General features: G+C 40.0%; 5 protein-coding genes across 11 annotated transcripts; 3 read left to right on the top strand and 2 right to left on the bottom strand.

The window, feature by feature from the left end:
* The first annotated feature begins 6791 nt into the window (after nt 1–6791).
* Nucleotides 6792–8852, top strand: LOC133707734 (uncharacterized). Of its 4 annotated transcripts, none has more exons than XM_062133216.1 (7): nt 6792–6898; nt 7335–7411; nt 7545–7652; nt 7956–8027; nt 8230–8283; nt 8377–8415; nt 8526–8852. In XM_062133216.1, the coding sequence occupies exons 1-7, from the start codon at nt 6850–6852 to the stop codon at nt 8730–8732; spliced, it is 606 nt and encodes a 201-aa protein (XP_061989200.1). In that variant the 5' UTR covers nt 6792–6849; the 3' UTR covers nt 8733–8852. The 4 variants fall into 4 exon arrangements, with proteins under 4 accessions (XP_061989200.1, XP_061989203.1, XP_061989202.1 ...); XM_062133219.1 differs by having other exon boundaries at nt 8377–8393; nt 8526–8671; XM_062133218.1 differs by having other exon boundaries at nt 8530–8671.
* A 1037-nt stretch (nt 8853–9889) lies between these two features.
* LOC133710324 (uncharacterized) lies at nt 9890–12050 on the top strand. Of its 3 annotated transcripts, none has more exons than XM_062136367.1 (6): nt 9890–9992; nt 10405–10481; nt 11008–11079; nt 11284–11337; nt 11446–11462; nt 11565–12050. In XM_062136367.1, exons 1-6 carry the CDS (start codon nt 9944–9946, stop codon nt 11575–11577), a joined length of 282 nt encoding a protein of 93 aa, XP_061992351.1. In that variant the 5' UTR covers nt 9890–9943; the 3' UTR covers nt 11578–12050. The 3 variants fall into 3 exon arrangements, with proteins under 3 accessions (XP_061992351.1, XP_061992349.1, XP_061992350.1); XM_062136365.1 differs by having other exon boundaries at nt 11446–11484; XM_062136366.1 differs by lacking the exon at nt 9890–9992 and adding an exon at nt 10002–10128 and having other exon boundaries at nt 11446–11484.
* Nucleotides 12051–12564: 514 nt separating this feature from the next.
* LOC133712284 (porphobilinogen deaminase, chloroplastic) lies at nt 12565–15145 on the bottom strand. Its single transcript, XM_062138390.1, has 5 exons — nt 14775–15145; nt 14182–14587; nt 13728–13934; nt 13089–13266; nt 12565–12963 (listed from the first exon to the last, which is right to left on the bottom strand). Exons 1-5 carry the CDS (start codon nt 14960–14962, stop codon nt 12851–12853), a joined length of 1092 nt encoding a protein of 363 aa, XP_061994374.1. The 5' UTR covers nt 14963–15145; the 3' UTR covers nt 12565–12850.
* Nucleotides 15146–17971: 2826 nt separating this feature from the next.
* LOC133708885 (nicotinamidase 2-like) lies at nt 17972–18866 on the bottom strand. Its single transcript, XM_062134451.1, has one exon. The coding sequence runs from the start codon at nt 18735–18737 to the stop codon at nt 18141–18143; it is 597 nt and encodes a 198-aa protein (XP_061990435.1). The 5' UTR covers nt 18738–18866; the 3' UTR covers nt 17972–18140.
* Nucleotides 18867–18894: 28 nt separating this feature from the next.
* On the top strand, nt 18895–20637 carry LOC133708888 (thioredoxin-like protein YLS8). Of its 2 annotated transcripts, XM_062134455.1 has the most exons (3): nt 19019–19157; nt 19502–19609; nt 20160–20637. In XM_062134455.1, the coding sequence occupies exons 2-3, from the start codon at nt 19586–19588 to the stop codon at nt 20466–20468; spliced, it is 333 nt and encodes a 110-aa protein (XP_061990439.1). In that variant the 5' UTR covers nt 19019–19157; nt 19502–19585; the 3' UTR covers nt 20469–20637. The 2 variants fall into 2 exon arrangements, with proteins under 2 accessions (XP_061990438.1, XP_061990439.1); XM_062134454.1 differs by lacking the exon at nt 19502–19609 and having other exon boundaries at nt 18895–19157.
* Nucleotides 20638–20680: the final 43 nt, after the last annotated feature.

Genomic DNA, 20680 nt, shown 5'->3' with positions numbered 1-20680 from the left:
ACGACAGGATAGGTCATCCTGGTCATGATATGATGATCCGTCTACTAAAGACTTCACATGGACATCATTTCTCTCGAGCGAAACGAAGCATGAATCAAAAGTTGATTCCTGGACTAAGTGTGACCGACGCTGCTGCCTAGGGCACCGCCTCCGTCCACCACCAGCCTAGGGCTGGCGCAGTCCCTATCTATGACACCATGGATGGCATCCATCATGGTGATGGCGCCCCAGGTGACGCTGCAATTATCAATTTGCTTCAAATAGCGTTTCAGACGCTCAGGCCCAACCAAAATCCTCATTGGTTACTTCTAAAGCCTCTCGCTTGTTTTACAAAGCCTGTTCCTTAGGGAAATTTCGACTGAGACCGTCCTATGCAAAGGATATAAAAATACTCATTATGTTCTTACATAGAATCCGTGAGGATTCTGTGGACTAGTTCAACCAACTTGCGGACATTTAAATATCTCATGATGTTAGTTGACACGCAAACATGCTGGTCACGTGTTATGCCATTGTCCACTTGTAATGCTGCTTATGCTACATTCCTAGCACATATCATACAACAACGGGCTCACTCCCCGGATCATCCTATTCTGTCAATTAGACTTGATGATGCTAGAGAGTTTACATCGAAATAGTTATTGCATTGGGACTGATGTTGGACATTAAATTCCCATGAACACACCCAAATAGTCTCGCGGAAAAGACTACGATGGTAGTCTGGACATTGGTAATGAGCACCAATCTCCTTATATCCGCTTGGGGTGATGCAATATTGCATGCAGCTATGCTAATTCGTCTACGACCCACTGCCACTCAATCTACCTTTGCGTTACAGCTAGTGATTGGGTACAAATATCATACTTACACATATTTGAGTGTGTCATTTATGTGCCAATTGCGCAGCCACAACGCTCTATGATGGGTCCTTACAAACGAGTGGACAACTCAGTTGGATTTGAGACTCCAACAATCGTCCGCCACTTAATGCCCTTGCAAGGCGATCTCCTTACCGCTAGATTTGCGGATGTCACTTTGATGAGACAGTCTTCCCATCGTTAGGGGGAGATAAGAACGCGAATGTTCAGCATGAACGACAGGAATTGTCGCGGTCTGTCCCGACTATGTCTCATCTTGATCCCCACTAAAGTGACGAGATCACACATATCTGCTGCAAATATGCCTGCAAGGATGAATGTCCCTACGAGAGGAGGTAGCGCCACCCTACACGGAGGTAGGCATGGCGCCAACGCCAAAGAAAGTGGCACTCTGGCGTTACAGGCCATGACCCCAGCTAGAATGCGTGGGAGGCCCGTGGGTTCGAAGGATGCTTTGGCACAACCTAATCCTTGGATCATCGACACTCAAAATCCGTCTTATGAGAATCTTCCGGGTTATGGTTATCGTTAGGGGATGCCTCAACGTCAGAACCTATTCCTGAGAATATAGAGCTCTTTGAAAATTACACTAGTGTACGTGAGATGTGGGATAGAAACTCCATCAATTGATGATGTATTTGCGCATGAGTTTGTTGAGTCTGATGATATCGAACCACGCTCCGTTGATGAATGAATGCCAACGTAGAGAAATTTGGCCTAAATGGAAAGATGGGATCCAGGTTTAGTTGGATTCTCTAACGAAGAGGAAGGTTTTTTGAGCCAGTGATGCCAACACCTCCTAACATAAAACCTATTGACTAATGGGTATTCGTTAGAAAGTGTGTTGAGAAAAAGATATGGTAATCTCGCCTTATGGTGCAAGGCTTCTCACAAAACGCCATGGAATCGACTACGATGAGACATATTCTCTCGTAATGGATGTCATTGCACTCCACTACCCTGTCAGTTTGGTAGTTTCAGAATAACTGATTATGCAGCTTACAAATGTGGTCACTACGTATCTATATGGGGATCTAGATATGGAATATACATGAAGGTTCATGGTGAACTTCATTTACCCAAGTCAAGTGGCTCTAGACCACGGAGCACGTTCACAATAAGGTTGAAACACTCGCTAAAAGTGACTACTTGATTGGGAAGGAATAAGCCCGCGCGTTTCCATAATAAGTTTCGGATTCTATCGCGGTTCATGTTGGACATGATCTTCATTGGAAGCCCTTAAAGAGTTAAGGGAAACCGCTGAACACTTGAAATCCGAGTTTGAGATGAAGGATTTTGGGAGAACACGATTATGTCTCGGTTTGAAACTTGAGCATCGTGTTGATAGATGCTTAGGCATTTTGACAAGGTCAAGCCTTCAAGCACCCCAATGATCGTCCGTAGTCTTGATCCTGAAAATGATCTTCTTCGTTCAAAGGATGATGACGAAGATGTGCTAGAGGCAGGCTAGGAGTGCCTTGCTTGAGTACAATAGGCGCATTATTGTACTTAGTTCAATGCACAAGACCGGACATCTCATTTGTAGTGAACTTGTTAGCAAAGGTATAGCTCTACGCCAATGCGACGACATTGGATTGATGTAAAAGATATCTTTCGATACTAGATATGTACGACTGATATGGGCTTGTTTTATCCCTACAAAGAGATGATGGATTTGGACCCATCACACACCAGGAACGCCACCAACACTGGCCTGCGTCCTATATCCCCATCCCAAAACAACATGTGTTTTGGAAGATTTTACTGATGTTGGGTATCTCTCTGACCCACACAAATGTCATTCCCAAACTGGTTAAGTGTTCACCATGGGTAAAGACCGTGATATCTTGGAGGTCTACAAAACAGACCCTAGTCGCTATATCTTTGAACAATGCAGAGATTATTGCTCTTCACGTAGTAGTTCGTGAATCTATATGGATTGGATCCATAATTACGTATGTTCGAACAATTGTGGTTTGAAGTCTACCACATATGAGCCTACGAGCATTTAGGATAATGCTGCTTGTTTTGAACAAATGAAGTAAGGCTACATCAAAAGCGACAACACCAAGTATAATCAGCAACAACAGACTCTCCTCAAGATCAAAGTGAACTAGGTTCGATCTAAGGACAGTACGGCAGACTTGCTGACTAAGTCATTGCCTAAATTCCACTTTCGAGAAACATGTTGGTAGCATCGTTTGCGGAAGTTATCTGAACTCCCATGACCGTTGTCATCAGGGGGAGATGTCTACATGTATGGTCTCGAAACGTGAATGGTGTGTTGTGCTCTTTTTTCCATTCAACCGAGGTTATTTTTGTCCCACAGGGTTTTTGTTACTCGACAAGGTTTTTAATGAGACAACGAGAGGAGCACCACGTTTGGGTGACACAAGGGGGAGTGTTCAAGTAAATCCAGAATATGTGTCTGGCCCAAACTCTAGGTTATTTGACCTAGTTGTAATAGCGTTTAGAATTAGAGATATTTTCGGAGATATTCATAGATATCCGATTAATTGTACGATTATCTTTCCTTGTACAACTCTGATTCTATGTCTTGTAATCCTCTATATAAAGAGGCCCATATTATCAATGAAAGCACGACACAACAATTCTCTCCCAATTTCAGTTTTCCTTAAACACGTACTGATTTATTTTGGCTTTTGTCCTCTGCTGCTAGCTGCCTGACCTCTTCACTAATCATCTCTTTCTTTCTTTTTAATTTTACTTTTAGTTATATTAGGGAGGGGAATTGAACTTCTTACCTGCCTAGTCCTAATTAATGAGAAATTTTTCTATATTTCCGTCATTTTACGTGGCATATGTGACACAATTCTCATTGGTCCACTTCATTCCTTCTTTTTATCTTTTAAATCAATCATAACCTTTGTTATCTCTCCAATTTATTGAAAAATAACTTGTGTCTATACACTTTACTGTAAAAAGAAAAATGAGACTGTGGCTCTCTCCAAAACCTAGCCGCCTGGGCTATGGTTCTCCATTCCGGCGACCGCCTCTGGTCTCCGCCCTAAGTGGTGACTGGTTCTCCACGCTCTGCGGTCTAGTACCTGCACTCCAGTGCCGCTTTTTTCCAGCGATCGCTCAACCATGCCCAACTCCTCGATCATGGAAACTCGATGAGAATAAGGGGGATTGCCAGGCAGATCTGATCGAGATCGGGAATTGGCGCACTTGGGATCCAGGTGTGCGAATCAGACCGAGGAGAGGGAGACTCAAATCTCCGGTCGGTCACAACGGAATCTTCAAGTCTCAGCGGTCCAGGAATGGAGATCCGGTCGGATTCGTTTGGGCTGGTTTGATGGATGAGGCGGCATGTCATTATGCGTCGACTGAGACCAAGGCGGTGACAGGCGGTGTGCAACGTCTTGCAGGGTCAGCAGGGTCAGTGAGAAGATTGACAACATTGGCAATGGCATGGCAGGCCGGTCTTGCTATGAATCTACTGCCTGAGGTTGTGAGGCAGATCAGGGAGGGGAGCATTGAGCCGACCCACGAGTCTGACTGTGCAGTATTAGTGGCAACGAAGGTGAGGTGTACGGACGGGAGAGGCAGTGACAGTGAGGCTGCAGATTGGGTGCCCTTCTGTGGTTGGGTGCCCAAATCAATTTTGGGGCCCAAGTCCGTGTTCAGGCCCAAACCAATCTGGGTGCCCAAACATAGCACAGTTTTGGGGCCTAATTGGATATGGGCTTGGAAGTGGACTCAGCTATGGGCTCTATGTTGGACTCAAGCTATCTTTGGGCCCAATTGATGGACTCTGACTCTCTAGGGTATCGTATTTGGGATCCTGGAGGTTTACTCAAACAGAATCCGAGTATGTTTGGCATCAGTGATACTATTGGATCTTCTGGAGTAGTACTAAAGGAGGATTCAAGCTATTCTATAATGGCGGAGCATGAAACATCAAATGAGTGGACCTATCTCTATGTACCACCATGGGTACTACCACATCTTCTTGTTCTGTCTGTATTTGGCAGCGGAAGAGTATGTAATGTCTGCTCTGGCCTTAGGCTAAAACAAATTTCTAGAAATTTGATAACACTCCACGAATGCTATCTGGATGTGTTACAATATGATTGTAACCCAACTCTATTGAGTTTCTATCTATAAAGTTATTTCCTTGATTAAAAAAAAAAAAACTCTGTTATCTCTCCTGAGGAGAAGGTCCTGAGGACTGGGTTTTGATCTTTTAGAGAATTTCAATCAAGCAATAATTACATCCACCCCAGATGAAAGAGAACAACAATCAAACAATAATCTCAAACAAGAAAAAAAAAACAGAAAAAAGCATAAGCAACTTGACTATGGAAGGAGGAAATCAATAACGAGCTCATTGCAGGTCAAATTGTATCACTTTGATGTTGAAATCTTCCAATTCCCAACTTGTTGTCTAAAATATAAGTATTATTGACAGTTTACAACACAAGTGCTTTGCAGATGTTTAGAGATTGATCAATATAACCATCCACCAACGATTATCTAATGGCCTATGACCTTTAGGAAAATCCTATACTGGTATGATAGTAAATTCCCGTACGTTGATGGATTCCGTCCTGTTTAGTTAAGCCAATGAGTTTAGTCGACCCTAGTTGAAGATTTTCTATGAGAAGAAGAATAATTTTGTACCACAATGGTGTGTCTCGGTTATTTAAAGAATTTAGGTGAGGTTTAGTGAGTAAATTTAGTATTTAAAAATTTATTTTAAAAAAAAAATAGTAGGAGGTGTAAAAAACTTAAGAGGTCTAGCTAGTGAGTAAATTTGGAGGTTCTAATAGAAAAACTCTAATAAAAAAGCATATTATAAAGATTATATAGAAAGATTCTAATTACTAATTAATAGAAAGATTGATCAAGATTCAATCTTATTTCGATTTCTCTGCTTTGTCAAACATTGCAGTTGAGAAAATTTGTGAATGAAAATTTATCTACTCTCATTTAAGTATTTGAGATTAACTGAGCTCTCAAAGACAAGCACGAGTTCATTGACATTGTGGATTTGTGGAGACAGTGTAACGTGGTGCAAGGAAGGGGTGGTTTAATGATTGCTCCCAAGCATTACTCCACCAAGTACCGCTACTAAGTGTTGTAATTCATTCCGGTCTTTGAAAGATGATCCTAATTTTTGCAGTTCCTAAATATTAATCTCTTGCATTCATTGGCTGCCCAACAAGGCAACAACCAAAAGCATCCTAATCTACTGAACCTAATTAATGCACCTGCAGCAAGTGTGGCAAAAGATGGAAGCAAACAACATCTGTAGGTGATAACATCTATAATGTTCATTATAATCCCAGAAAACCTTTGAAAAGGGATGATGATTCATTTATAGAAAGTAAATCAGAGTTGTCAAAAGCTTTTAAAATAAAAGGCATTACTCTCCGGAATTGGCATTTAAAAGTAATGGATGACTTTGGCAAACTCTCCGATCCAGAATACCTACTTCCTTTTGTATCGAGGAAAATTAATTATCCTAAAGTAATTAGGGCTAAGTTTCCTTTATGGGAAACTTGTATGCCTATAAATACCCTAGATCCCTATTATATGAATCACCAAGCAATACATATATTCTTAGAGAAGACGTAGAGACTAAAGAACAACGATGACTTCAACAGGTTGGTATTGATCTTTTATGGTTGTCCAATCAATTGTCATTGATTATATTACCTTCGAGATGCTGTAAAATTTATAATAATAATTTGTCCTTGATCAAATCACTACCGGGCCGCATGTATGTGTCTTCCAATCAATTGTCATTGATTATATTACCTTCGAGATGCTGTAAAATTTAAAATAATAACTTGATCTCAGGGTAAAGAAATATGGACCTTAACTACCGGGCCACATCTATTTGTGTTTGCTTATTAAATACGGGCCTTATGTACAAATCAAAGTCCATGATCATTCCTTTATATTTTATCTGCATGTCAATTCAGGGTTTCGATTGGAAAGGATGAACAAGCCGACTTATAATGTGGTATTCTCGAAAGATAATGTCTCTAGTACGTTCCTCGATCTCTTGTTCTTAGTCTTCCTTTTAACTTTACTTTCTTGGTTTTTGTAATTGTGAATATATATGAAGTTTGGGAACAGACAGACGCATGCGTTTGTTTAGAACAATATGCAGGTCGAATTCGGGTATTACTTTATGAATAATGCAGGCTTGAGTAGTTGAGTACCATACTGTGTTTGTTGTTCAATCTTGGAAATATTTGCATCTGGATATTGACTAGAAATAGTTTTAACATATGTTAATGGGTATATATATATCTTGGGTACGTATTGCTGTACAAGATCTGCAAGGTTGGATCTTGTACAATCAGTATGTGTCTTATATAGGTGAAAAGATTATGTTCTCATCTATGATATCTTGCGGAGATCTGAACAATGAAAAAGAAAAAGAAAAATATTCACAGTGTCACCTATGATCTCTTGCAGAGGATCTGAACAAAGTGTGGAAGGAAGAGGTGGAATCCGTCTTTGCATCTCATGGCCTAACCTGCAGATTGAATAAGGTATCCCATGATAAATCTCCCATTTCTTTTTCTTTTCTTTTTTTTACAAAAACTCTTATTGACAACCCAAAGGACTCGGGACTGTGAAAAATCTTCTTGGAAATCTCTTACTTAATTATAATATTATGTGCAGGATGAGTGTAAAATGATCCTGGAAACAGGTAATACTGAGGACGAAGATATCATTAATAGGGCTAGGCGTGCTCTCTGTGTTCTAGCATGTGGTCTGAGCACACAATGGGTACTGACAACAGATCTTTTGTCATTGTTTTCTTATCTAGTATAACAAATGCTCTTTTATATGTTCACAATAATTTTAGTTACTACGTTAGCCAGGTTTTGTTTCATTCATTATCTGTCAATGCAATTCATTCTCTTTTATTGCAACAGTACTTGTCGCATCGTCGCATATACTTTTTTTTTTTTTTTTTATAAAAAAAAAACACACCAGGGAACTTAATCAACTGATAGTTTTTCCTTTTGAACAATCTTGTGCTATTTTGATTTAATTTTCTCATTTGAGTCCACAACCTTTCGATTGCAGGTTAAACCAATATTGCTCGGACAAATCTATTGTGATGCTATAAAGATAGAGAAACCAGATGAGATGAGTGAGGTAGGCATAAATTTCCTTCCATTTCAAAGTAAGTTGAAGTTGTTGGATTTGTGTTATTCAAAGATTCTCTGAGTTGTTACGAGAGACCTTTTGATTTTAGAATTTATTGAGTAAAGCTTTTGTTTAGAATAGTACGTTCTAGAGGCTGTGTTATGCAAGAGCTGATTCTTCTGCCTCTGCTAATATTGCCTATTGTGTGCAGGAAGAATTTTCAAGCAATTATGATGATTTCATCGACAAATTTGAAAAGTTATATGTGAGTATATAAATCAAGCTTCTCATGCAAATATTCTTATGGATTCACTTTCTGTTTGATGCAGTCATTCTAATCTTTCACAATATGATGCAGGAACTCCAGCGCAAGTGGTACTGCTTTGTTCTTTTTTTTGTAAGTGTTGTTATTATTATTATTAATTATGTATTTTTTATTATAATTATTATATTTCTGGTCGTACGAGTTTAATTTTATTTTATTTTAATTTTCCTGTAAATGAATAGGAAGAATGTATAACGGTTCTGGCTACTTCGTTTCAAGCAACAAGCGCAGTGATGTCCCTTGTTCGAGAAAGCCTTTTCGGCACTATCCCCTTTCAAGATAATGTTGAGATACTGATAAGATGTATAGAAAATTACGATCAGGAGGAAAAAACTTTAACAAATAATCTAGAGTTGTTCTGCTCTTTGCTTGCTGGAGTTAGTGAATAAGTCAATAAGATTTAAACTACATAATTGCCAGCGAGGTCATAGAAATTCTCGTTGGAAAATGGTTAAGACCCTGACTCTCTACAGGAAGTTATAATAAATTGTTGGTACCCTGTTCTGGCTTCTGTGATGGCAAACATTTTAGTTTTCTTTTTGTATTGTGTTCCTAGCCCCTTTCATTTTTAGTACGTTCGTATTTTTTTCTTCACAAGTTATTTTCAGTAAATTAATAAAGTACACAAGGACGTATGCGTACATTTCATCGGTCCTATTTTCTAGCTTGTTAGATTTGCATCTTCTCTTCTTTTAATAAACTCAAAACAACATAAGGCAAAACTCTAATTTCAGTGATTAATTAACCACAGTTAAGAAATTATTGGGGGGCAATAATCTGTCTATTGCCCCCCAATAGACCACAGTTTTGACGTCGTCCGAGACTTGCAAGCGAAGCCCAGACCCGATTCCGGCGTGGAGCTTCGTTGCTTCCCGGACATCTGACAAACAAAACCAGCGAAGCCCAGACCCGATTCAGGCGTGGAGCTTCGGAGCTTCCCGGACATCTGACGAACAAAACCAGCGAAGCCCAGAGGGGTTGGGATCGTGGAGTTGGATGGCGTCATCCTGTGGTGGTCCGACGGTGGGACAGAGCGGCGGCGGTGGAGGCCGACATCGACGGTGGAGTGGTGGCTTAGAGAGAGAGAGAGAGAGAGAGAGAGAGAGAGAGAGAGAGAGAGAGAGAGAGAGAGAGAGAGAGAGAGAGAGAGAGAGAGAGAGAGAGAGAGAGAGAGAGAGAGAGAGAGAGAGAGAGAGAGAGAGAGAGAGAGAGACTGAGACTGAGACTGAGACTGAGACGAGGTAAGAGAAAGAGAGAGAAAGAGAGAGAGAGAGAGAGAAATCGATGAGGGGGAGGAGAGAGAGATATGAGTGTAATTTGTTAATTAAAATGAGGGCAATACTGTCAAACACTGTTAGATTGGATAAATGGGGTTAAAAAACTTTTGGTGGAGTAAGTGGGCAATTTTTGAGCTAAAATTGGGTAAGTGGTCACGGCCCCTATTATTATTTGTCCTTGATCAAAGAAACATGGGCCTTGGCTACCGGGCCGCATCTATTTGTGTGCGCTTATTAAATACGGGCCTTATGTACAAATCAAAGTCCATGATCATTCCTTTATATTTTATCTGCATGTCAATTCAGGGTTTCGATTGGAAAGGATGAACAAGCCGACTTATAATCTGATATTCTCGAAAGATCATATCTATAGTACGTTCCTCGATCTCTAGTTCTTATTGTTCCTCTTAACTTTAGTTTCTTTGTTTTTTTAATTGTGAATATATATAAAGTTTGGGAACAGACAGACGCATACGTTTGTTTAGAACAATATGCAGGTCGAATTCGGGTATTACAGGCTTGAGTGCCATTATGTGTTTGTTGTTTAATTTTGGCAATATTTGCATCTGGATATTGACTAGAAATAGTTATAACATATGTTAATGGGTGTGTGTGTGTGTATCTTGGGTATTGCTGTACAAGATCTGCAAGGTTGGATCTTGTACAATCAGTGTGTGTCTTATATAGGTGAAAAGATTACGTTCTCATCTATGATATCTTGCGGAGGATCTGAACAAAGAAAAAGAAAAAAAATACTCACAGTCTCACCTATGATCTCTTGCAGAGGATCTGAACAAAGTGTGGAAGGAAGAGGTGGAACCCGTCTTTGCATCTCATGGCCTAACCTGCAGAATGAATGAGGTATCCCATGATAAATCTCCCTTTTTTTTTTTTTTTTTTTTTTACAAAAACTCTTATTGACAACCCAAAGGACTTGGTACTGGGAAAAATCTTCTTGGAAAACCTCTTATTTAATTATAATATTATGTGCAGGATGAGTGTAAAATGATCCTGGAAACAGGGACGAATATATCATTGAAAGGGCTAGGAATGCTCTCGGTGTTCTAGCATGTGGTCTGAGCGCACAATGGGCTAGGAATTCTTTTATCATTGCTTTCTTATCTAGTATAACAAATGAGCTATTTTATATGTTCACAATAATTTTAGTCGCTAAGTTAGCCAGGTTTTGTTTCATTCATTATCTGCCAATGTAATTCTTTCTCTTTTACTGTAATGTACTTGTCGCAGGATGAGTATTAATCACATATACATTTAGTTTTTTATTTTAAGTTGAACACACAACTTAATCAACTGACAGTTTTTCTTTTTAGCACAAGATCATTTTGATTTAATTTTCTCATTCAAGTCCACAATCTTTCGATTGCAGGTTAAACCAATATTGCTCCAACAAATCTATTGTGATGTGATAAAGATAGAGAAACCAGACGGGATGAGTGAGGTAGGCATAAATTTCCTTCCATTTTAAAGTAAGTTGAAGTTTTTTGATTTGTGTTATTCAAAGTTTCTCTGAGTTGTTACGAGAGATCTTATGATTTTAGACTTTCTTGAGTAAAGCTTTTGTTTGATGTTCGAACAGTTCTAGAGGCTGTGTTATGCAAGAGCTGATTCTTCTGCCTCTGCTAATATTGCTTATTGTGTGCAGGAAGAATTTTCAAGCAATTATGATGATTTCATTGACAAATTTGAAAACTTATATGTGAGTAAATAAATCAAGCTTCTCATGCAAATATTGTTATGGATTTACTTTCTGTTTGATACTCACTTCATTATTACAGTCATTCTAATCTTTCACAATATGATGCAGGAACTCCAGCGCCAGTGGTACTGCTTCGTTATTTATTTTGTAAGTGTTATTATTATTATTATATTTCTGGTAGTATGAGTTTAATTTTATTTTATTTTAATTTTCCTGTAAATGAATAGGATGAATGTATAACGGTTCTGGCTACTTCGTTTCAAGCAACAAGCGCAGTGAAGTGCCTTGTTCAAGAAAGCCTTTTTGGTACTATCCCCTTTCAAGATAATGCTGAGATGCTGATAAGATGTATAGAAACATACGATAAGGAGGAAGAAACTTTAACAAATAATCTAGAGTTGTTCTGCTCTTTGCTTGCTGGAGTTACTGAATAAGATTTAAGCTACATAATTGCCAGCGAGGTCATAGAAATCCTCATTGGAAGATGGTTAAGACCCCGACTCTCTACAGGAAGTTATAATAAATTGTTGGTACCCTGTTCTGGCTTTTGTGATGGAAAACTTTTTAGTTTATCTTTTTGTATTGTGTTCCTAGCCCCTTTCATTTTTAGTTTGTATTTTTCCTTCACAAGTTAATTTCAGTACATTAATAAAGTACACAAGGACCTATGCGTACATTTAATCGGTTCTATTTTCTAACTCGTTAGATTTGCAGCTTCTCTTCTTTAAGCTTTGGAGGTCAATTATTTATTTTTGTCCAACATTGCATTTATCTAATTTATGTTTCGGTTGAACCTTTAAATAGATATATGAGATGTGCCATATACAGTACAGAGACAGGATTTCAGGGGGCCTCCCGAGTCTATTTTTCTGAAATAACTAATACGTAAAACTATTTCAATCAACACAATGTAACCTAACACATGCTCCCTCTGCTTGGCTCTATTTCTAGCCATAAACAAACCTGTTACACAAAAGCAAGGGGTAATGCCAGTGTTCCTCACAGGCTGCAAAACGAAAGACGAGCAAAAAATTTGCGTCCATGTCATAAACTTGCTGAGTCTCTGACCTATAGAGGTTTAGAGACTTTAATTTTTACTAGTCAGAATCCAAGTCTTCAGCGACATTGTCCATCTGTGACTTCCAAATTAGTAAAAAGAAAACATCGCAGAATCTGTTTTTTTTTTTTTTTTTCCTTAGCTTCTGTGTAGTCTGAAAGACCGAGAGAGAAATTGCAAAATTTCTCCATTAATGAACTCAGATAGTCAGATTACACCATCAAAATTTTCCCTATGCCTATTGAGTGACTGACTTCTCTTCTAAATTTTAATATACAACATCACTGAAACAATCATCCTTGTTCAAAAACAGCCATCTAGCAACAAAAAAAAATTAAAAAAAATACTAATCCAAAGATAAAGAAACCCTACTGCTAAAATTGGATGCAGAGGAGGAGAAACTGTAGGTTTCCACTGCTTTCTTTTCCCTACTATAAATTGTCAGTCCTCTTCGCTTTAACAACCAAAGAAACCAGGACCTGCCAGTTTAAGAAGTTCCTGCCCTGCATCCTTACCCATCTCCATCATCTCTTCATAAGCGTATGGGCCTTTCCTAGACGTCTCAAGTACTGAAAATAACACAGACGAAGGAAGTATAATTAATTACTGCCAAGATTATTCTAATTGGTGATTAAGCAATGAACAAATAAAGACAACCGAGTGCATTGTCATCAAAGAATGAGCAAGAGCATACCGCGGGTTCCATCAGGGGAAGCTACCAAGCCTTTAAATATGCAGTTACCATCAGCATCTTTGCTGGCATATCCAGCAATAGGAGTTCGGCAAGACCCATCCAGGGTCAAAAGAAATGCCCTCTCACATGCAACTGCTAGTCTTGTTTCTTCATGATTCAGTTTATCTATGTACTCAGCCTGCAACCAGGAAATGAAAGATAACATGGTAAGGTATAGTGCAAGATTAGAAGGCAACCATTATGGTCCTCACTGACGGATCACATGGATGAATTGTTGTTCTTTCCACATAAATTGATCCAAGTTACTGGTAAACTATGACAAGATGATGTGTTTGTTAACCTCTATGATCGATCCTTTAGGAAAGATTCATGCCAATACAGTATTACAGTGTCCATTTATCTCATTTTGAAGACTCAATATGTTCCACATACTCAATCCACCTGCAACCAGTAAGTCTCATTATTCCAAATTATTATTTGTTCAACTAAAATTGCTTCATTCATGATTTTCTAGCTAAACACATATTCACAGCTACGAGTTCATATCAGCTTCCCTTTATCCATGACTCAACTGATACAAAAGCGACAACATCATTCAAAATGTTAGGTCCACAATGGAACAGAGAAATTGAAACACACCATTTTATCATCATTGCTTCGGCAGGCAATTCCAATTGCCCCTTGGGCAACAGCGGGAAGCATTTCATCTAGTGAGAGAATGGAAGTTACATTCTCTGTCATATTTAGGCGTTTGAGCCCAGCTAATGCCAATAAGGTAGCCTGGACTACCTTCTCATTAAGCTTTTTCAATCTAGTCTGGACATTACCCCTAAAGTTCTCCTCCACCTGCAAGATGATATAAACAAGAACATGACTGAGAGGTAACCAAACATTTTCAGAAGCTCAATATTGAAAATTAGTGCCTATGAGTAGCAAACACGGGTATATGACTTTCCAAACTAACACATAGCTCCAAAGAGTATGTTGGCTTTCATGCTCTGTCCCAATGAAGTAGGCCTATTAAACTTCAAATCATATATATGGAATAAACTAGCATCCAATCTCGTAAATCTGAAGGAATATGGTAGCTTACTTTGAGGGAGGGATATCTATGGAGTATCTGCGACTTTCTTCTAAGCGATGCAGTACCAATAACACTCCCAGCTGGCAGTTCTGCCAGTGAGGATGCGGTTAAGCATATAAATGCATCACGAACATCCTCACGGGGAAGGTTACAGGGCAAAATTGTCTTGTCTGGTAAATAAGTAGGTACATCTTTCATCGAGTGTACCGCAATGTCAATATCACCATTTATCAAAGCTTCATCGATTTCCTTAGTGAACAGTCCCTTCCCGCCTATGTCTGCAAGGGGTTGGCTTAGTATTTTATCACCAGTAGTTTTGATAATGACGATTTCAATTGCCCCCTCTTCAGCTAGCTGGGGATGCGATGCAACGAGCTTGTCTTTTGTCTGATAAGCTTGAGCAAGTGCTAGTGGGCTATCCTATATTACAGAAAGAGCATGAATAATCCTCCACCAAAAAACAGAAAATGAAGGCACAAGATTTAGAAATACATCATCATAGCATAAAGATGATACATTTAGCTTAAAACCTAGCTCCACAACCAAAGTCATGTTATATTTTGAGAGGCAGAAGGAGGAAAATTAAGATGAATTAAGTGTACCTTCCTCTGGTGCCAATTTTGATTAGAGCCACTTTGGGATTCTGAGTCTCAACTGCGACAGAGGCTCGTGTGATCCCCAGGCTTTGTTTTCTGATGCAATTTGGGAAAGCTCGAGTCTTGAGGGATGGTAAAGAGAAGTCAACAACAGAGACGGACCCAACTCGTGCAAAGCTAGGAAGAGCCTCCATTGCAAAAGATTAGATGTTTGAGAAGAGAGCTTGGTTTGGGTTTCAAGGCTGGGTGTTGTTGAGTTGATGGATAGGATATTGGGAATTTGGGATTGCACTGCAGGGTTTCTTATCAACTCTGCACATGATTGCCTTACCTGCCATTGCCACGCTGGCTTTCACACACCCGCCCCGCTTCGAACTCCGAACCGGATTTTCCATCTTCTTGGGCTTCCACTTTCGACTGTCACTGATGGGCTAACCATCAACCCATTGACCCGTCCTCTTATTCTTTCCTTACCCACAAATGTTGTTTTACCTTCGAAGTCATCATCAACATATTTATGCTCACCGGTTGTACGAACAACCTATTGCCAAGTTTAATCGGCACTCGCTATACTGTTCTGGTCACCCTACAGTCCTGTCAGAGTAACTTTCGAGTGCGTCGGAAGTAGGGCTTTCAACTTGATGTGGACTCAGGTCCAGCCACGCTGGGATGTGCCCTCACGCGCTCGTTGAACAACTGTTCCCAATAAGAGTCATCTCCACATTTGATACACACCAATCCCACATGGTAAACAAGGAAGCAGTCAAGCCTCGTACTCTCTATATAAGCTTACTTCTCATATGCATTTATTACCCACCTACGCTGGGATTGTGTTGTTTTTTTTTTGGTACAAAAATGGTGGCGGGTGAGCTATCACTCATTGACCAAGAGTAACTTGGATATGGCCCCTCCCTAAAAGATTTTTTTTTTGAGATCCAATCTGTATTTCAGTTGCAAAAGGGTTTTTTATATTTTAAATTATTATCGACAAATAGTGGTCATCATAAGTGAATTTTATGGTTGAGACCCTTTGTCGATGAGTTTTTGCTACCAACTACATATTTTATGTAAGTACATTTTGCCGACGAATTTTTATTGCTAAAAACATATTTTATGTTTTGAGATTCTTTGCCAATGACATTTTGTTAAAATAAGTGTTTGTTATTTATCTTAGATCATTGTCCATTAAATTTCCACCCATGTTTTTTTTTTTGGGGCCGTGACCACTTACCCAATTTCAGCTTAAAAATTGCCCACTTGCTCCACTAAGAGTTTTCTAACCTCATTTACCCAATTCAACATCTACTGACAGTTTTGCCCCTATTAATCAAATTGAAACGCACAAATCTCTCTCCTCTCATACTCTCTCTACTCCTGGACTCTCTCTCTCTCTCCCTCTCTCTCTCTCTCTCTCTCTCTCTCTCTCTCTCTCTCTCTCTCTCCAGCCGGCAGTGGCGACCACGCCTTCAACACCTTCTTCGTCGACCTCGAGCCCGGCGCCGACTAGCACATCCCAAGCCCCATCTTCGTCGACCTCAAGCCCACCGTCAATCGCCGAACACCGTTCTGGTGCCGATCACCAATCTGGTGCCGATCACTGATCTGGTGCCGACCACCCTTAATCACCGATCACCGATCTGAAGCTCCCATCCAGTTGCGGTGCCGGAACCACACCAAACTGAGACCGGTCGGAGATGGGCTGCAGGTGAGGGACTGGAGAAAAGGACCTGGATAAGACGAAGGCGGAGATGGGACCGGTCGGAGATGGGTTGCAGGTGAGCGACTGGAGAAGAGGACCTGGAGATGGGCTGCGTCGGGGCTGGGACCGGTCGGAGATGGGCTGCAGGTGAGCGACTGGAGAAGACGAAGGCGGTCCCGCCGGAATCATGCCAGAATTGGGTTGGAGGAGCATGGGTGTCCACAGGGGAAGCGTGGGTGGCCGGAGAAAAATTCAGATGATTTTTTTTTTCTGATTTCGATGGTTTTTTTTTTTTTTTTTTCTGATTTCGATGGGAAGAGCTCCGAGAATGGGGAAGGAAAAAAAAAGTGAACGTTTACAATTGAACATATAAATTGATCAATTGTGTCTGTAGTGTATTCATTTTGGTTCATTTGAGGGCAATAATATGATTATTGGAGGGTAATAATATGATTATTGGGGCAATAATATGAGTATTGGAGGGCAATAATAAGATTACTGAGGGACAATAAAATGTTTATTGGGGCAATAATAAGATTATTGGGAGGCAATAATAAAATTATTTATTTAGATAAACCTCCGAAATCTTTCAAAATTCAAAACATCTTCATTTTTCACTAATTATTGATCCCCGATAACAAGTTTATTGGGGGGCAATAATATGATTACTAGGTATTATTAGGGGGTAATAAAATTAAACGCCGGAATCCGATCACCAATTCCGGTCACCGGTCGCCGGAGTTCGCTGCCGGCCACTAGTCACCGGAGTCCGGCAAGGTCTCTTATCACTTCTCTCTCTAAGTGACAAAGAAGGAGAGGGCAAAAGTGTCTCAAAAATAAATAAAAAGAATAAAAAAAGAATTAATTGGGTATTAGGGAAATAATCCCTTAGAGTGTGTTTGGATGAGGGAAAAAATGATGGAATTTAATTGAAAGTGAGGATTTCATAATTCCTACAAGCTAATTCCCTCGTTTTGCATTATCAGATTGGAAATTTTAAATTTCTCTGTGGAAAAAAATGAAGGAATTCATTGTTTAAATTCCCCACTTCAATTTCCACCAAAATTGGTGTCATTTACGAATTCCTTTGCAATATTCATTTTTCATTTCCAAAACAAGGCTTTTTTCTATTTTATTTATTTATTTATTTTAAACTTTCTTAATTTATTACACATTTCAAATCTTAAATAGATACACCCAAACAATAGAAATTGCAATTAATGAAATTTTAGATTGATGGAGTTAAAGATTCCATTATTTATAAATTCCTACGGATTTCATAATTTTCTCATCCAAACGCACCATTAGAGTGTTTTGGGTAAATGAGATTAAAAAACTGTTAGTGGAGCAAATGGGCAATTTTTAAGCTGAAATTGGGTAAATGATCATTTCTCCTTTTTTTTTTTAGGAAATTTCCACCTATGTTTTTATATTTGAGACAATTATAAATTATTGACGAATTTTGATCGCTTTGAGAACTTTGCCGACAAATGGTCATCAAACGTAAGAAAATTGGTTTTATTTTTAAGATCATTGCCACAAACGTAACATTATTTTTTAGACAACATGGGTTAACTGAGAAGTTTGATTTTATATTACACCCACAGTCCCACACACACAGTGATACAGAAAGAAACATTAAATTCAGTTAAACTGAAAAATTGCAGAAGAAACTAAAGAGCTTGATCAAGTCTGTTGCAATCGACGAGGTAGGCAAAGCCATAGGCCAAGTTCTTCAAGGTTGCCTCGTGCAGCTCTTCATCCGAAGTGGCAGTGGCGTCCGTAGAAAAGAACACTCTGAAGCCCCGGACGAAGGCCTCACGCGCCGTCGTTTCGCAGCACAAGTTGGTCATGACGCCGGTGACGATGACCTCCTGGACGCCCCTCTCCTTCAAATAGTCCTCGAGGCCCGTGCCGCGGAAGGCGCTGTAGGTGTTCTTGTCGACGACGTGGTCCTGGTGGGGCCTGCGGTCGAGCTCGGGCATCAGCTGGGACTCGGGAGTCCCGTCGAAGATGAGGTCGCCGTTCCACCACTCGTCCAGCATGCCATAGTCGGAGGGGGACTTGTGGGAGTGGCGCGTGAAGATGACGGGGATGGAGGCGCGTCGGCAGAGGCGGATGGTGGTGAGGAGGTTTTGGAGGATGGGCTTAGCCATGGCGGCGAAGTAGTTCTGCATGTCGATGACTAAAAGGGCAGCCACTTTCGGGTTTGGGTTTCTTTTCCTGATCTCGTACTCTTTGTACGAGGTCGAGGAGGAAGCCATAGCCATTGATTTGAGATTTTGTGTGCAAAATTCTGGAAACTTGGTTTTAGACCGACTTCTTCTTCTTCCTTGGTTTTGGAAATCCCTTATTTACCCTCCCACTACATGACAAGTGCAATGTACGCGTGGCGGAATATGACTGGTGCGCTTGCACCAAGCGAGAGGTCGTGATGCTTCTGGAGATTTCCAATGTTCGTTTGGGAACAGGGCTTTGAAAGAATTGATTCTTCACTTTGTTGCTTGTGGAGGTAAGGAGAGGTGCATTGCATTTGGTACAGGAATAGGAGTAGGAATTGATCATCGATAATGTCGTATTTGCTGCCGCACCTGCACTCAGGATGGGCCGTCGACCAGGCGATTCTGGCCGAGGAAGAACGTGTTGTCATCATACGATTCGGCCATGATTGGGACGAGACTTGCATGCAGGTACCGGTCTCTTGTTTCTTCCTCTTCCCTTCCATTGCTTGTCTTGATTAATTGCCTCAGTACAGTACATGTTTGATCGATTCTTTCATGTTTAATAACAAAGAGTCAAAAGAGCCGAGCCGAGCTTTGATGAGTTAAATATGTGGCATAGATCGATATAGAGAGACAGACAGAGGCAGAAAACTGATGAATATGTCAGATACGTGCGATTAACAATACAGTTTTATGACTGTGAGAGCAATTAAGTTTTTGTTTGTTTTGGTCAAGTTTAAAGAAATGTTGGGAATTGAATTAACGAAGCCATTCAATATATCCCAATGTGGTATGTGCTGCCACACCTGCAGTAGGATGGGTACTCGATCAGGCTACCCTGGCTGAGCCCTGAGGATTAGCTTCACGACGTCATCCGATTCGGCCACGACCGGGATATGACCTGTATCATATATGTGCAGGTTGGTTGCAACTTGGAACTTAGTATTCTTGCTGTATATGCAGGCCCCTAATTTTGACTGTTGAGCAGTATCCGTATTGTTATACTTGTTTTTACTAAATATGTGTGTATTAAACAAGAAGCAAGAAACAATGTTAAAGATTTCATTATTATCAATAATTTGGTGGTCTAAATTAAGCCTGAGGCTGTTTGTTTGCTTCCTTCCTAAGGTCAGTTGGAGCAGAAATAAGTGTCTTTGCTTCTTGCAAATCATACCGTGGTCCTTTATTAGCTTCTAATCATAATTTAGATACCTCTAAAACTTTGCAGATTTATGTATTGTAAACCTCTACTAGGTGGTGAGTAGTATAAATTATGGTTACCTTTCATCTTTTGATCATGTGCATGCCTCTATTCTTGTCCTTGTATCATTTTCATAGTTAATTTCTGGATTGGAATCTCCTACTTCACCTTGTATCTCAGTTGCAGAGGATCATAAGCAGCTCTGTTCATATTGACTTTTGCCTTTATCTGAGTGCTAAGTGGTTTCTTTACATGTTGTGTTCATTCAGATGGATGAAGTGCTAGCATCAGTTGCTGACAAAATTAAAAACTTTGCTGTCATTTACCTTGTGGACATTTCAGAGGTTCCTGATTTCAACACAATGTATGAGCTGTATGACCCATCCACAGTTATGTTCTTTTTCAGAAACAAGCACATTATGATTGACCTTGGCACTGGGAACAACAACAAGATTAACTGGGCTCTCAAGGACAAGCAAGAGTTCATTGACATTGTGGAGACAGTGTACCGTGGTGCAAGGAAGGGGCGTGGTCTGGTGATTGCTCCCAAGGATTACTCCACCAAGTACCGCTACTAAGTGCTGTAATTCATTCCAGTCTTTGTAAGATGATCCTAATTTCTGCACTTCCTATATCTTTAATCTCCTGCATTCATTGGCCCAACGGCCAAAAGTATCCTAATGTACTGAACATCTTCCAGTTTGTATGGAGTTGCATTTTGGTAATCAATTAACTCTCTTTACATCATCTCCTTTGTTCACTCCTAACCTTGAGAGTTTGAGTAGGTCTT

This window comes from Rosa rugosa, chromosome 5 (genome assembly GCF_958449725.1).
Source record: "Rosa rugosa chromosome 5, drRosRugo1.1, whole genome shotgun sequence".
In the NCBI taxonomy this organism is placed as follows: Eukaryota; Viridiplantae; Streptophyta; class Magnoliopsida; order Rosales; family Rosaceae; genus Rosa; species Rosa rugosa.
Note: the sequence above shows the minus strand (reverse complement) of the source record. Positions and strands in the feature narration are given on the sequence as shown.

Coding starts and splice junctions, on each gene's coding strand:
- LOC133707734 (XM_062133216.1), top strand. CDS start 6,850: ATGAACAAGCCGACTTATAATGTGGTATTCTCGAAAGATAATGTCTCT. Junction 6,899..7,334: donor CTCGAAAGATAATGTCTCTA/GTACGTTCCTCG, acceptor GATCTCTTGCAG/AGGATCTGAACAAAGTGTGG. Junction 7,412..7,544: donor TAACCTGCAGATTGAATAAG/GTATCCCATGAT, acceptor TATTATGTGCAG/GATGAGTGTAAAATGATCCT.
- LOC133710324 (XM_062136365.1), top strand. CDS start 9,944: ATGAACAAGCCGACTTATAATCTGATATTCTCGAAAGATCATATCTAT. Junction 10,482..11,007: donor TAACCTGCAGAATGAATGAG/GTATCCCATGAT, acceptor TTTCGATTGCAG/GTTAAACCAATATTGCTCCA. Junction 11,338..11,445: donor ACAAATTTGAAAACTTATAT/GTGAGTAAATAA, acceptor AATATGATGCAG/GAACTCCAGCGCCAGTGGTA.
- LOC133712284 (XM_062138390.1), bottom strand. CDS start 14,962: ATGGAGGCTCTTCCTAGCTTTGCACGAGTTGGGTCCGTCTCTGTTGTT. Junction 13,935..14,181: donor ATAGATATCCCTCCCTCAAA/GTAAGCTACCAT, acceptor ATCATCTTGCAG/GTGGAGGAGAACTTTAGGGG. Junction 12,964..13,088: donor TTCCCCTGATGGAACCCGCG/GTATGCTCTTGC, acceptor TGTTATTTTCAG/TACTTGAGACGTCTAGGAAA.
- LOC133708885 (XM_062134451.1), bottom strand. CDS start 18,737: ATGGCTATGGCTTCCTCCTCGACCTCGTACAAAGAGTACGAGATCAGG.
- LOC133708888 (XM_062134454.1), top strand. CDS start 19,038: ATGTCGTATTTGCTGCCGCACCTGCACTCAGGATGGGCCGTCGACCAG. Junction 19,158..20,159: donor GGGACGAGACTTGCATGCAG/GTACCGGTCTCT, acceptor GTGTTCATTCAG/ATGGATGAAGTGCTAGCATC.